Here is a 17,331-nt window from a genome sequence, read left to right on the forward strand (position 1 = left end):
ACGTTGCACTTCCTGTATCTACTGACCACCAACTAAAGAGCGCTAAGTCGCATAAACAGCATTGATATAACTAAAATCAGCAGTGTTCTGGGTGGAGGTAACACACTACGCTCATGAGACCTGCTGCAAGATGAAAACGAAAGGGCCTAATGGCAATGGGATGAAGAAAGAGGCCCTATCGCGTAGCTGAGGATTCTCGGTGACAAATCTACAGCACACAGTCGCTGAATTTCCCTGCTCCATTCATTGAGTTATGTCAGCATTGTGTATCATTTAAAGTAGCAGCAGTGAATGTACAGCTATTCTATGGATCCAAGGACTCTGAAATAACATTACTAATAGCTGCTGACAGGTGTCCACCATATCCTAAGCTAGGCAGATCTATACAGATCAATTTCTTTGTGAACAATATAAAACTAAAAATATGTAGTATTACCCAAGCTAATATGTTCAAGTACACAACAAGCCCATGTGCATGATCCTTCTCATATAAATAAATAATTGTTAAAAAAGAATTTTATATATATATATATATATATATATATATATATATATACACATATATATATATATATATATATATACACACAGACACACACACACAGTATATACATACATACACATCATATATATAATTTTATATTTTTTATTTATATATATATATAAATAAATATATATATATATATATATATATATATATATATATATATATATATATATATATAAGGAAGGCAGTATCAGCAGTCCATTCAAGCCAAATGCCCTGGTGCTCCATAATATACATATTACATATAGAATAAACATATTTTGCACACAGATGAGAGAGAACAAACAACAAAAGCTTGCACCAACATCAATGCATTCCTATAATTCCTATACACAGATACTGCTGCTTTAGGATATACAAACTCGAGCTGTACAAAGCATGTATGAACCATACATCATACAAGGTATATTGCATACTACAGAGATGTTAAACTGTTTCAGTATAAAAAGCTTAATAGAGAATACATCAAAAGATTTAATGCACACAGCATGTAGTCACAATACTATTATAAGTTATACTATATATTATTTAATATGAATTGTTATGAGCATTTTTTTCATTGCAATATATGGGGGGGGATGATCTGACTTTTTGCACATGTACAATTTTAAAGTAGGCGTGAATCCCTGTATTTTTATTAGGGCTTATACCAAAAGGTCAACAGTGATGACAAATTTAAAGGCCTCAAGTGTAACATAGTATCACATCTAATGCAACTAGAAAAAAAAAAAAAGGATGCGCACAAGATAAAAATATCTTGGGATGTATTTTTTTACCGCCTGTCCAAAAAACTGCAATAAAAAATAGGGAAAAAATTAACAGCTATACTCAAAGATCCTCAAACCCACCCTTCCGCCTCCCCACCCCACCTCACACACACACACAAAAAAACCTTTAAGAATGCAATTTTTTTTGTGGAAGGAAACCGCGAGGGTTGAGGGACACCTGTTCTTATTACCCGGTGATAAACATAAGATTGTTCTCTATTTAAAATGTAATGAGCTGTGTAATGACAGTAATGTCACGTCGCATTAGGAGAAGGGGGGGTGCCGATTTCACACACATTTAGAAGTGTTTAAAAAACACTTCGCTGAGCGAGAGAGCCCCGAGGCTAATGGGTTAAACTACTCCATCCCGGGGAGGTCTAAGAGACAAACCGCAAGTGCTGTAACCCCTTAAGATCCGGTTCCTGGTCCTAGGGCGGCCAAGCGCTAAAGTGTGTCAAATCCTTTTGTTGTCATTTTTTTTTCTTTTTTCTTTTTTTTTTTCCCTAGAGTTAATGAAGGAAAGAGAACTGGGACAAAAAAAGGATGCAAAACAGCCTCCTATTATTCTGGCCCTTTCTTTGCCAAATACGCATGACAAAGGTGAACAAGACTGAAGAAAGTAGCGGGCATTCAGCTATTAAGTTAAAACCAAAAAAAGAGACTTAAGACACAAAGCACACAGGATGACTTCACCTCCCACCCAAAAAAATTCTGAATCATTCTTAGGCTATGCTACACCTGTAAAGTCAGACAAGCTGATTTTTGGGTCAGGAATTTAGCTACGGCCGCGGCAAAAAAAAAATCAAAAAAAGAATCGCATTAACTGAATCATATCGCCCCCCTCTTGCTCTGCGGATTAACATGAGGCAAAAACAGCGGACGGCACCTCAATTCTCTAAGGCTTTGTGAGCCGAGCAATTTATGTTGGGTCTCCTTATATAATGTATTATTCATGCAGACCTGTCACAATGATACCCAATAATTTTCCACTTTGCTTACAGAAACGGTAAAAAAAAAAAAAAAAAATCAATGTTTCTATCTAGATCCTGTTAGATAGAGATTCAAAGGCTGCTTAACGTTTCAGTAAATAAAACAAACCAAATAAACTGTACAAATTTTTTACAAAAATATAGTAATATGCACAACGTATACCCTTAGAATCAACTCAACTGTTGCAACCTGGAAAAATAATCATCTGTTTAATTCTGTCAACAACTACACGTGATCAGCTAACAGTGATATAAAGCAAACAAAAGCTACCTTTCTCATTAATTAAAAAAAAAAAATTGCGACAGGTAATAGCTTGGCTCTCAAGACAGGCATCCAAATTCATGCATTGTTCTGGCAAAAAAAAAAGATTATTTTCACACAAACGAGCACAGAATTCTACAGCAACAAGACACCCCCTGGCAACTCGCTTTTAACAAACAGTAAAAATGAATATTGATACTCTTCACAAACTGCCAGGGCCAACACACGTTGTTCAAAATCGCACAGGCGTACTTTGCAACTCTATTTTTTTTTTTTATATATATAAAACTGAAAGGCTTCACAGCAAAAATAAATTATTTTATTTGTGTTGTCAGTTTTTCGACCTTATTTATTTATTTATTTATTTTTGCAACATGGACATGATGTTGAAGACTATATCAATTCAGCCATTGAGTTGGAAAAGGTATTAGGGCCCTGCCAATTCCCTATGGTGAATGCAGGTCAATATAACTTCCAGAAAACTAGCCAAAAAAAACTTCTAGGGTCATCAACTGCCAGCTGTTATTTATATATTTATATATACATATATATATTTATATATATATATATATATATATATATATAATCCACACAATTACATTTATATATATATATATATATATATATATATATATATATATATATATATATATATATATATATATATATATATAAATGTGTTTACATATAAATATAACAATTTCTTTTCACATACATACACATATTAGATTTATTTCTCATATAAGAAAAATACACATTATACATACAACAGCACGTGTGTTAAGTGAAGGCAAGCCCCATCCATACAGACTCACAGACTTTGACAGTTGAGACGTTCCACCAGCAACAGTCACAGTTTTAAAACCACTCTGAGAAATCAAACATCTTTTTTTTTTTTTTTTTTTTTTTTTTACTTTGAACCGGAGTATGAATCTTTGTTTGGGGGCGGTGGTGACGGCACAAGCAGTGCCCATGTCCCGCTGAACAATGGGATTATTTATACTTTTGGGGAGGGAGGGGTATATAAGCATCAAAAAACAAATTCCATACAGCAGGAAGCAATGCCACTTTTAATTTTCTCCCCCCAACCCTGGTGCACTGACATAGAAAGAGCAAATAATAAAAAAAAAAGTTGCCATCCTGACTTAACTGAGGCGAGAAGCAGAACATAAAAGTAAACAAACAAACCAATGACAGCCCCAAAAAGAAGAAGAGAATTAAATGAAATAGAAAAAAAAAAAGAGGAAAAAAAAAAAGAAAGAAAAGAAACCAATATTGTGTCAAACTCTAGGCATAAAACAGATACATGTAAAAAATAAAATGATAAAATTAAAGTAAAATGTGTGTTGAAAACAATGGAAAAAAAACATAATTTTGCATCCTGTGTCTCTTTAGCTGCCGGGGGGAACCACAAGTACCAGCGTGCCCAGGGATACACAGGTTGCAAAACGCTATGTAAAGGGCCACCATAACTAAACGGTGTGAGGTTTCTAAACTGTTTATGCAAAAGAGGCGTTGATAACATTCGTGGGCGCCTTTTTGATTGCAAGCTTTTGGGGACAGATCTCTCGTGTCTGATTGGTCAGGTGTTAGTGCTGCTTTTCGTGTCCCACTGCTGAATAAGTGGACATTGTACATGAATAATAAAAGCGATATATTTGGAAGATATTTGGAGGCAAGGTGCCCTGGCAGGGAGACAGATTATCCAACGCACACAGCTGACTTCCTGTCCACAGAAAAGGCCTGACAAACTATTATCATTTTTAGGCTGCACCGGTGTCAGCTATCTCAGTCGTTCTCGCACAAACCGGGAACCTTTTAGCATCCATAGCTTCGAATGTTATTAAGGCTCTTTCACATAACGCCTATAGCGCAGTTTGTTTCTGTCTTTGGAGTATAGTGGTCCTTTAAATAAGACATGACGAGCAGCAGCTGCAGCCTAATCACTAGCGGGTGAGTGTGCTGCTGCCAGCACAAAGCTACATTGTATCCACAGTGAGTGCACGCAGCAGCCGCAGCCATAAAGGAGGCACTTACTGTCCGAGCCGTCGGGGAGAGCGACCCGTTGGGCAGATAGGGGCTACTCAAGTCCGGGATCATGATGAATGGGTATCCAGGGTAAGCCGGGCTCTTAAAGAGGCCTCCTCCATCTTGCCTCTTCGCAGCTAAACACACACACAATGAAAAAAAAACGAAAAAAAAGTTTAACAAACTCTTATAAGTTTTCTTTATTTTCCCCTTTCCACCCATCCTCCCCCCCCCCCCCCCACAACTGCAAAAAAAAGGGGGGATTAAAGGGTATCGCAAGCAACCCACCTTCCTCCAGGGCGTCCCGGCTCTTGTCCCGGAAGGTCTCGGATCTGGGCGCAGGCCGCCGCTCCGCCTGGCACAGGGTACAGGGCACATGTTAACAAGGCTTATAATCGCTCTTTATATAATACACACATACATACAATAATACAGCAGGATGTGTCAGGGCTTGTCACGTTGTCACACTGTCTGTACGCCGCCTGGCAAGCATTGCTTTGCACACATACTAAACGCTAACTGGGAGACATTTGTCAAAAAAAAAAATAGGAGATGGTTTACGACAGTGGGATCTGGACCGATCGGCAACGATGGTGGGCATTAATTTAGGGTATCATTTTAATACAGGAATACCACCAAGCCACAAAAAGCCTTGAAATAACAAAGACTGGGTGTACAACCACATTAAAAGATGGGACTGTCAGGACTAAAAATATGAACTTCTAGAAATGTCCCAATCTGTACAGATTTATTAGATAATTCAGCTTGAATCAAGATCATATGTTAGCAAGATGTTCAAAAAATAACACCGTGTGTACATATGATCAACAGAACACAAATGTGTGAGTGCAAACAGGAAAATATAGTGTAACATTCAATTTGTATATGTAACAACAGTCATGGATCGTGCTAGCATATAGAATATATATTTTAGAAATTATATATGTCTATACATAGATAGATAGAGATATAGAGTTGTATATATATATATATATATATATATATATATATATACACAACTCTATCTATTTACATATATAATATATATATACAACTCTATCTATTTACATATATATATATATATAGATATATATCTATAGATAGATAGATATATCTATTTACATAGATGGATAGATAGATAGATAGATAGATATACATATCTATATATCTATATATATGTAAAATGTTGCATGTATTTTATATGCTTTATGTATCTATATATATATATATATATATATATGTATATATATAGATAGATAGATAGATAGATAGATAGATAGATAGATAGATAGATAGATAGATAGATAGATATAGATACATAAAGCATATAAAATATATGCAAAATGTTACTATATATATATATATATATATATATATATATATATATATATATATATATATATATGTGAGAGAGAGAGAAAGAGAGAGATATAGATAGATATTGGATTATATAGCATATAAAATGTATAGTGTTATTCTAATAAAAATAGATAAATATTAAAGCATACAGATATGTATATACAATTTATACTACTATATGGAATAAACTGAATCCATGCATTAATTATATTAACACATAAATATATATTAATGGTTTGATTTGGGCAGATAAAGCCTCCATCCTCCACAGGAAAGGCATGGGAATAATTTTTTTCCCTATTTGTAAACAAAGTCAAATCACAAAGCCCTGTTTAATAAATACAAGCTGTCAGACTTCACAGATTTTTGGTATTTAGTAAATACCATCAACATTAACACAATATTTATTAATAAATCCCCATCATTGGAGATCTCTCTCTCTCTCCATTGAGCTTTGTGTATACAAATAGTACTTTGTTGTGATTTCAGAGGACACTTGTCGCTGTCTCACACTGATGGAGATTTAGGGACGGGCTCTGGAAGGGGCCCCGGGGCACCCCTGTAATGTCACAGGGGGGCAATAGGGCAACTTTAATTTGAGTGTTAAGTACAGCGGGTGGGTGCCCCTCACCCTGCACCTATGCTGTTTCTGCTCTTTAAATTGTACATTTCCGATTTTTACAGCTTGAATGACAGTGACAACTTCCAGGTCTGCAGACCATTCGGGGTGTCTGTGCCATGAGGCTGCATGACAGTGCCCAGGCTGTGCCCCAGCACCGTACACATTGTGCCATCATAGTTTATATCATGTTCCAAATATTACTTTTTATTATTAATGTGTATATTTTATTATCATTAATGTGCCCAATACAGTATGTATCGATCTTTATAACACTAGGCTGTGTTTATGTGTGTACAGAGCCCTTTAACACTTTGCCATGCTGTGTCTCTTACTATGCCTACTATGCCCCTAACTTCTTTAATATGCTTCAGCATGCTGGGCCCCATAGTACTGCCACTTCATTATCCACTGCTGTTCTCTTATAATAATATTTTATTCTGTGCCCCTAACAAGGCACTACACTGTGCCCCATAAATATTTTTTAAGATGTGCCCCCTACTACAATGACTGTGCCCCATTACAATTTATCCTTTACTGTAAAGTGCCCCCTTATCAAGCTGTATTCCTTTATTTTTTTTCTAATCTGTGCCCCTATATCTTACTCTGTGTCCCCCTTAACTCTTCCCTATTCTGCCCCTCTTTACTGAAATATTCTCCCTACAACTGTTGTGCTGCTCATACCATGCAGTGCCCCTTTATTGTACCCAGCAATTGTTTACTATGCTGTCTTCTTATAGTATACAGTTGTTCCCTTTAACTCTTCTCCATACTATACTCCCTCCTACCGAACTGTGCCCCTTAACTGTACTGTACCCGATAACTATTCAATATATGTCCCTCCCATCATTGTATAACTCTTTACTGTACTGTACCCTATATTTCTTCACTATGTGGAGCCCACCATGCCAATTGTTGTCCCTTAATTATTTTCTATGTTGTGCCCTGCATATCAACCTCTGCCCTTTTACTGTATCCCATAATTCTTCACTATACTGTGCCACTCCATCTCAATGTGTGACTATTTACTGTACTGTACCCAATAATTATTTGCTATGTTGTGCCCACCATGCCATGCTGTGCCACTTAATTTACTATGTTGTGCACCTCATATTAATCTGTGCCCCTTTACTGTACCCCATAATTCTTTTCTATCTTGTGCCCCCATATAACTCTGTGTCCTTTTACTGTTTATAATTCTGTACTGTGTTGTACCCTCCCCATGCCATTCTGCTCCTTATAATTCTTTAAAAAACATTGTTGCCCACCATGACAAACTGTGCCCCTTAATTCTTTACTATGTTGTGTCCCTCAACCTGTGCCCTTCTATTGTACACCACTATTTTTCTTTGTGCATGCAATATAACTCTGTGCCCCTTTTCTGTGTGCCTTATTTTTTTTAATGTTGTGTGCCCCCTTTGCCATGTCCCATAATTCTTCATTATGTTGTTTACTATGTCGTGCCACCCCCCTTTTTTTACTGTACCCCATAATTCTTCATTATGTTGTGTCTGCTATATACGGTAACTGTGCCCCTTTACTGTCCCTTAACTCTTTAATATGTTATGTGCCCCCATGGCCTGCTGTGCCCCATAAATCTTAATTATGTTGCAGCAGCCCCCACCCCCCATATAACTCTGGCCTTCTATTGCTCGTTATTAAGTTGTGCCCCCCATATTCTTCTCTATGCTGTGCCCCCCCATTCCAAGCTGTGTCCCTTTATTGTGCCCCATAATTCTTTATTATGTTGGCAACCCCACTAATAAAACTATGTGCCCCTTTATTGTTCTGTACGGAATAATAATTATTTTTTATTAATATGTTGTGCCCACGATGCCATACTGTGTCTCAAAATTTTTCATTATGCCCCCCCAACTCTGTGCCCCTTTATTGTTCTGTAGCGAATAATAATTTTATCATTATTATGTTGGGCCCCCCATGCCATGCTGTGCCCCTTGATCTTTGCTATATTGTGCCCCCCCCAAGCTGTGTCCCTAAATCTGTATTATGTGCCCCCCACCCATATAACTATGTGCCCCTTTATTGTTCTGTACCCATTCATTATTATGTTGTGCCCCCCCCCCATGCCATGCTGTGCCCCTCATTCTTCTCTATGTTGTGCCCCCCATACCAAGTTGTGTCCTTTTAATGGGACCCATAATTCTTTATAACTCTTGTTGTGTACCCAGTAATTCTGTATTGTGTTGTGCCCCCCTGTGCCCCTCCTGTGCCCCCTCCTCCTCACCTCCGAGTCGGACGAGCTGTTCTGGTGGGTCTCGGACTCGTTGACCAGAGAAGATTTCACGTCGGCCAGATCCCGCTCGGCCGATGAATTGTCAGAGATCTTCTCCTCCTGCTCGCCCTCGTCTTTGAAGGCGATCATCTCATCGTTGGCCCCCAGATCGTCCCCTCCGCCGCCGTTCAGCTGCGGCATGCTGCTCTCCACTCCGTCCGCCCCGCTCCGGGGACAAGAAAGCGAAAAGGATCTTCCGGGGAAATCCCGGAGAAAAGTTTTGTGTCGGGTCCCCGGCTCCGCTCCGCGCCCCCCGCCGCTCGGGGGAGGGAAGGGGGGGGCAGGGGGCAACTTTTCTCGGGGCCGCGTGGGGGGGAGGGGAAGCAGAGGGGTGCGCGGGGCGATCTCCTTTGTCCGATCCGCGGGGCCCCCCCTTCTTCCACACACCGACCGACACAAAAAACTACACACAGCCCCCGAGCCGGCAGACAGCGCCCCGGACTCCGCTCCGCTCGCCGGATTCAGTCGGTTGAAGTTCCTCTGGAAGGAATCCAGTTCAAAGGCGGCTGTGATTGACAGCTGGAGGGAGGAGGGGGGGGAGTCTGATCCGGGAGGGGGCGGGGACTGGGGGGGCTTTAATTTCATGCAAGGGGGCGGGGCCAGACTGACTGACAACCGACTGGAGACATGTCAGCAAAATCCACCGAAAGAGGGAAAAGAGAGAAAGAAGGGAACGGAGAAGAGAAGAGAGGAGGAGAGAGAGAGAAAAGGAGAGAGAGGAGAAGAGAGAGAAAAGGAGAGGAGGAAACAGAGAGAAACAAAGTATCAACATGGAAACAAGTGAAAGAAACTGAAAGAGAGAGAAGGGAGGGGGGGGGAGGGGGGACTTCACTACACAGAGCGGGGGGAGGAAGAGGAGGGACGGGGGAGCAGGAAGAGCACAGAGGAGACACCGACACACTGCACACCGACACTGACACTACTGTACACTGCACACCGACACTGACACTACTGCACACTGACACTACTGCACACCGACACTGACACTACTGTACACTGCACACTGACACTACTGTACACTGCACACCGACACTGACACTACTGTACACTGCACACCGACACTGACACTACTGTGCACTGCACACCGACACTGACACTACTGTACACTGCACACCGACACTGACACTACTGTACACTGCACACCGACACTGACACTACTGTACACTGCACACCGACACTGACACTACTGTACACTGCACACTGACACTACTGTACACTGCACACCGACACTGACACTACTGTACACTGCACACCGACACTGACACTACTGTACACTGCACACTGACACTACTGTACACTGCACACTGACACTACTATACACTGACACTACTGTACACTGCACACCGACACTGACACTACTGTACACTCCACACCGACACTGACACTACTGTACACTGCACACCGACACTGACACTACTGTACACTGCACACTGACACTACTATACACCGACACTGACACTACTGTACACTGCACACCGACACTGACACTACTGCACACTGACACTACTGCACACCGACACTGACACTACTGTACACTGCACACCGACACTGACACTACTATACACTGCACACTGACACTACTGTACACTCCACACCGACACTGACACTACTGTACACTGCACACCGACACTGACACTACTGTACACTGCACACTGACACTACTGCACACCGACACTGACACTACTGTACACTGCACACCGACACTGACACTACTATACACTGCACACTAACACTACTGTACACTCCACACCGACACTGACACTACTGTACACTGCACACCGACACTGACACTACTGTACACTGCACACCGACACTGACACTACTGTACACTGCACACCGACACTGACACTACTGTACACTGCACACTGACACTACTATACACTGACACTACTGTACACTGCACACCGACACTGACACTACTGTACACTCCACACCGACACTGACACTACTGTACACTGCACACTGACACTACTATACACCGACACTGACACTACTGTACACTGCACACCGACACTGACACTACTGCACACTGACACTACTGCACACCGACACTGACACTACTGTACACTGCACACCGACACTGACACTACTATACACTGCACACTGACACTACTGTACACTCCACACCGACACTGACACTACTGTACACTGCACACCGACACTGACACTACTGTACACTGCACACTGACACTACTGCACACCGACACTGACACTACTGTACACTGCACACCGACACTACTATACACTGCACACTGACACTACTGTACACTCCACACCGACACTGACACTACTGTACACTGCACACCGACACTGACACTACTGTACACTGCACACTGACACTACTGTACACTGCACACTGACACTACTATACACTGCTCACCGACACTGCACACTGCATACCGATATCAACACCAACATAAACACTGACACTACTATACACTGACATCAACACTGCACACTGACACTACTATACACTTACACACTGCATACCGACACTGACACCAACACTACACACTGCGTACGGACACTGACATACTTCACACTGACACCATCACTGCACACTGAGACACACACTGGCATCAACACTGCACACTGACACCAACACTGACATACTTCACACTGACACCAGCACTACACACTGACACCAACACTGCACACTGACACTACTATACACTGCATACTGACACTGACATCAACACTGCACATTGAGACACTTCACTCTGACACCAACACTGCACACTGACACTACTATACACTGCACACTGACACTACTATACACTGCATACTGACAATGACATCAACACTGCACATTGAGACACTTCACTCTGACACCAACACTGCACACTGACACTACTATACACTGCATACGGACACTGACATACTTCACACTGACACCATCACTGCACATTGAGACACACACTGGTATCAACACTGCACACTGACACCAACACTGCACACTGACACCAGCATTGCACACTAAGGACAACACTGACACTAGCACTGCACACTGACAACAACACTGCATGCTGACACCAGCACTGACATACTTCACACTGACACCATCACAGTGAGACACACACTGGCATCAACACTGCACACTGACACTAACACTGCACACTGACACTAACACTGCACACTGACGACAACACTGACACCAGCGCTGCACACTGACAACAACACTGCACACTGACACCAACACTGACATACTTCACACTGACACCAACACTGACACCAACACTGACATACTTTACACTGACACCAGCACTGCACACTGACACCAACACTGACATACTGCACACTGACACCAACACTGCACACTGACACTACTATACACTGCACACTGACATCAACATTGCATACTGAGACACGTCACTATGACACCAACACTGTACACTGACACTACTATACACTGACACCAAACCTGCACACTGACACCAACACTGCACACTGACTATGTAACTGACACCAACATTGCACACTGACACCAACAAACTGACAACAACACTTCACGCCGACACTGCACACTGACATCAAACCTGCACATTGACACCAACACATTGCACACTGACACCACCACCGTTCACTGTAGCTATGTAACTAACACCAACACTGCACACTGAAACCAACACCAATACCCACACTGCACACTGCCACCAACAAACTGACACCAGCACTGCACACTGGCATCAACACTGCACAGGACACTAACACTGCACACTGACAACAACACTGACACCAGCGCTGCACACTGACAACAACACTGCATACTGACACCAACACTGCACACTGACACCAACACTGACATACTTCACACTGACACCAACACTGCACACTGACACCAACACTGACATACTTTACACTGACACCAGCACTGCACACTGGCACCAACACTGCACACTGACACCAACACTGACACCAGCACTGCACACTGACACCAACACTGACATACTTCACACTGACACCAACACTGCACACTGATACTACTATACACTGCACACTGACACTGACATCAACACTGCATACTGAGACACTCTCACTCTGACACCAACACTGTACACTGACACTACTATACACTGACACCAAACCTGCACACTGACTATGTAACTGACACCAACATTGCACACTGACACCAACAAACTGACAACAACACTTCACGCCGACACTGCACACTGACATCAAACCTGCACATTGACACCAACACATTGCACACTGACACCCCCACCGTTCACTGTAGCTATGTAACTAACACCAACACTGCACACTGAAACCGATACCCACACTGCCACCAACACTGCACACTGCCACCAACAAACTGACACCAGCACTGCAACAACACTGACAACAACACTGACACCAACACTGACATCAATCCTGCACACTGATGCCAACACTGCACACTGAATATGTAGCTATATAACTGACACCAACACTTCACACTGACACCAATACACTGCACACTGAAACCCACACTGACACCAACAAACTCACATCAATGCTGCACACTGACACTTCACACTGACACCAGCACTGCACACTGACACTAATATACACTGCACACTGACACCAACACTCCACATGGAAGCTAACACTGACACCAGCACTGCACAGTATGCACTATGTAAGCAGGTAACTGACACTGACGCCAACACTGCACACTGACACCAAACCTTCACACTGACACAAGACACTGGACACTGAAACCAACACTGATACCAACACTGCACACAGACTATGTAACTGATACCAACACTGACATTACTATACACTGCACACTGACACCAACACTGACAACAAACCTGCACACTGACACCAACACACTGCACACTGACTATGTAACTGACATCAACACTGCACACTGACACCAACACACTGCGCACTGACTATGTAACTGACACCAACACTGCACACGGACACCAGTACACTGAGCACTGAGACCAACACCGATACCCACACTGACACCATCACTGCACACTGACAACAACACTGCATACTGACAACAACACTGCACACCGACAACAACACTGACATCAAACCTGCACACTGACACCAACACACTGCACACTGACACCAACACTGCACACTGACTATATAGCTATGTAACTGACACCAACACTGCACACTGACACCAATACACTGCACAATGAAACCCACACTGACACCAACACTGCACATTGGCACCAATGAACTGACATCAACACTCCACACTGACACCAGCACTGCACACTGACAATTTATGTCACTGACACCAACACTGCATACTGACACCAATACACTGCACACTGAAAGCAACACTACACACTGACACCAACAATGCACACTGGTGCCAACACTGACACCAACTCTGCACACTGACAACAACACTGCACACTAACACCAACACTGCACACTGACTATGTTACTGACACCAACACACTGTACACTGAAACCAACACTGACACCAACATCAACACTGGCACCAACAAGCTGACATCAACACTGCACACTGGCACCAACACTGACATCGACTCTGCACACTGACAACAACACTGCACACTGACTATGTAACTGACACCAGCACACTCAAACCAACACTGACACCAACACTGCACACGGACACCAACAAACTGACACCAACACTGCACACTGACACCAGCACTGCACACAGACACCAACACTTCACACTGACACCAACACACTGCACACTGACAACACTGCACACTGACACCAGCACTGCATACTGACTATGTATGTAACTGACACCAACACTGAATACTGACACCTATACACTGCACACTGAAACCAACACCGATACCCACACTTACACATACACCAACCCTGCACACTGGCACCAACAAACTGACACTAATACTGCACACTGACACCAGCACTGCACACTGACAACAACACTGACATCAAACCTGCACAATGATGCCAACACACTGCCACCAACACTGGCACACTGATACCAACACTAAACACTGACACCAACACTGCTCACTGACACCCTGCACACTAATAACAACACTGACACCAACACTACACACTGCCACCAGCACTGCACACTAACTATGTAACTGAAACCAACACTGCACCCTGACACCAATAGACTGCACACTGAAACCAACACTGACATCAACACTGTATACTGACACCAGCACTAACACTGACACCAACACTGCACATAGGCACCATCACTAACACATGACACACTGGCACCCTGCACACTGACAACAACAGTGCACTAACTAACACCAACACTGGCACCAACATTGCACACTGACACCAGCACTGCACACTGACTATGTAGCTATGTAACTGACACCAACACTGCACACTGAAACCAACACTGACATCAACACTGCACAGTGACTATGGAGCTATGTAACTGACACCAACACTGACACCCTGCACACTAACAACACTGACACCAACACTGCCACTAGCACTGCACACTGACTATGTAACTGACACCAACACTGCACACAGAAACCAACACTGGCACCATCACTGCACACTGGCACCATCACTGCACACCGGCACTATCACTGCACACTGACACCAACACTGCACACTTCACGCTGCCACCAACACACTGATACCAACACTGACACACTGATACCAATTTATATATATATATATATATATATATATATATATATATATATATATATATATATATATATATTCTTACACTGTCCCTTTATTACATTTTTTAAAATAACTTTTATTCCTATGTTTACAAGGAATGTAAACATCCCATGTAATAGAAATAAGGACGACAGGTGCTGTTTATGGAGAGATCTGGGGTCAAAAAGTCCCCAAATCTCTTCTTTATCTTTAAAAAAAAAAGGCAAAAAACCCCCTGATCTTTGGCGTTAAAAAAATCGTTTACTTCCGCCCTAGCCTGGAAGTGACATCATGACATCACTTTGGTCCTCGAAATCCATAGAGGTTATTAGAGGCGATCTGGTCTCTGTTCGCCACTTTGATCAGCCAGCCGCAACAACGTTATAAAGTTGTAAAACGCTGCACAAACTGTCGGCGCTACATAAAACCTGTATAATAATAATAAAAAACATGTATGAAAAAAGTTTTGGTGCTTTTTTTTTTACACTGCATTTTGATGCGTTCCCTTTTCCAAACTATAGAACCAAAAATGCAAACCGCTGCGGGCCAAAAGGTCCAAAAAAAGGCACTGGTTAAAAACGCACAGATGTGAACATGATCCATAGGAAATCATATTAAATGGACTGTAGTACGTTTCTGCCAAACTGAAAACGCACAGGCGTGAACCAAGCCTTAGATGCATCTATGTGCATATGTGCATAACTAATTCTTATAAGTGCCTCTCCAAATGTACCTTTTTTTAAATGCAGCATTTTTTGAACGCCCTTGAACACTATGCACAGCTACATGCATGCGTTCATGGGCATAAAAAAAAAAATGCCAGACACATATTGCAGTAGAATTTTTGCATGAAGCCTAAGATAGCAAGGTCACCATCCGCAAACCCTATTTGCTCGCCCAGGGCCTGTAGTGAAACCAGAGGATATGTTTGACATCTAGAAGACTTGTACACACGGTCGGAGATTCCGTCTGAATGTTTCCTATCGGACCGTTTTGTCGGATATTCCGACTGTGTGTGGTCTGCATCGGACTGTTTCCGTTGGAATATCCGACGGACCAATTTTTCCAACTTGCCGGTAACAATTTCTGACAAAATGCTCCGATCGGACATACTCCGACGGACAAAGTGCCACGCATGCTCAGATCAAATTCCTAGACCAAAGCTATTGGCTACTAGCCTGAATGTAGTCCCGTCGTAAAGAAATAACGTCATCATGTTATGTACAATCGGATTTTCCGACAACTTAGTCCGACCGTGTGTATGCAACATCACTTCCGGAATTAATCCATCGGAATTACTCTGACGGATTTGGTTGTCGGAATCTCCGACCGTGTGTACAAGGGCTTACAGTTAAAGCGATATTAAACTCAAAACCCAAAATGTAATATATTACAGCTTACCAATCATTAGATGTGGTGGCTGCAATAGTTTTAGTTTTTTATGTTTTTTTTTCCCCTCTGTTTTTACCTGGTGATCTGGCCAGTAACACACCTTCTGTATTAGAGTGCCCCCACTCTGGACAGCAGTATTGTCAGTCTGGGGAGAGAGGAGTGTTAGGTGTACTAGCAAGTTTAAATACACTAATAAATTGAAGCCAAACTTCAGCTTTACACTTTATAAACAGTTACAGCAAAGAGTTTTTTTTCTTTTGAGATTAAGGTTTTACATAAATAAACAAAAGTTGATCATTGTAAGCACCCATGCCAGTGGTAAATGGTAAGCGGTTTGTCTCTAACTGCTACATTTGCAGGAGAGCTTGTCCTGTTGAAAAACAACAGACTTACTGGCTGGTTTAACAGGCGAAGATAGAAGAAAGAAAGCCAAAAACTGAAAAAGAATGAAGCCATCACATCTACAAAT

The 17,331-nt window shown here is 42.3% G+C and overlaps 1 protein-coding gene across 32 annotated transcripts in view; it reads right to left on the reverse strand.

The window, feature by feature from the left end:
- The window catches only part of TCF7L2 (transcription factor 7 like 2), a 278,489-nt gene extending 269,095 nt beyond the window's left edge, over nucleotides 1–9,394 (reverse strand). For 9 of the 32 annotated variants that reach the window (XM_077455018.1, XM_077455017.1, XM_077455014.1 and 6 more), the window contains exons 1-3: nucleotides 8,817–9,388; nucleotides 4,882–4,948; nucleotides 4,603–4,730 (exon numbers count right to left, since the gene is read on the reverse strand). In XM_077455018.1, coding sequence (XP_077311144.1) covers nucleotides 4,603–4,730; nucleotides 4,882–4,948; nucleotides 8,817–9,005 — 384 coding nt within the window. In that variant the 5' untranslated portion in view covers nucleotides 9,006–9,388. Of the gene's footprint in view, nucleotides 1–4,602; nucleotides 4,731–4,881; nucleotides 4,949–8,816 lie in introns of all 32 variants that reach the window. The other 23 variants (XM_077455015.1, XM_077455001.1, XM_077455003.1 and 20 more) reach the window with 7 other exon arrangements.
- Nucleotides 9,395–17,331: the final 7,937 nt, after the last annotated feature.

This window comes from Lithobates pipiens, unplaced genomic scaffold (assembly GCF_037356315.1).
Source record: "Lithobates pipiens isolate NorthernLeopardFrog02 unplaced genomic scaffold, aLitPip1_a1.2 Scaffold_25, whole genome shotgun sequence".
In the NCBI taxonomy this organism is placed as follows: Eukaryota; Metazoa; Chordata; class Amphibia; order Anura; family Ranidae; genus Lithobates; species Lithobates pipiens.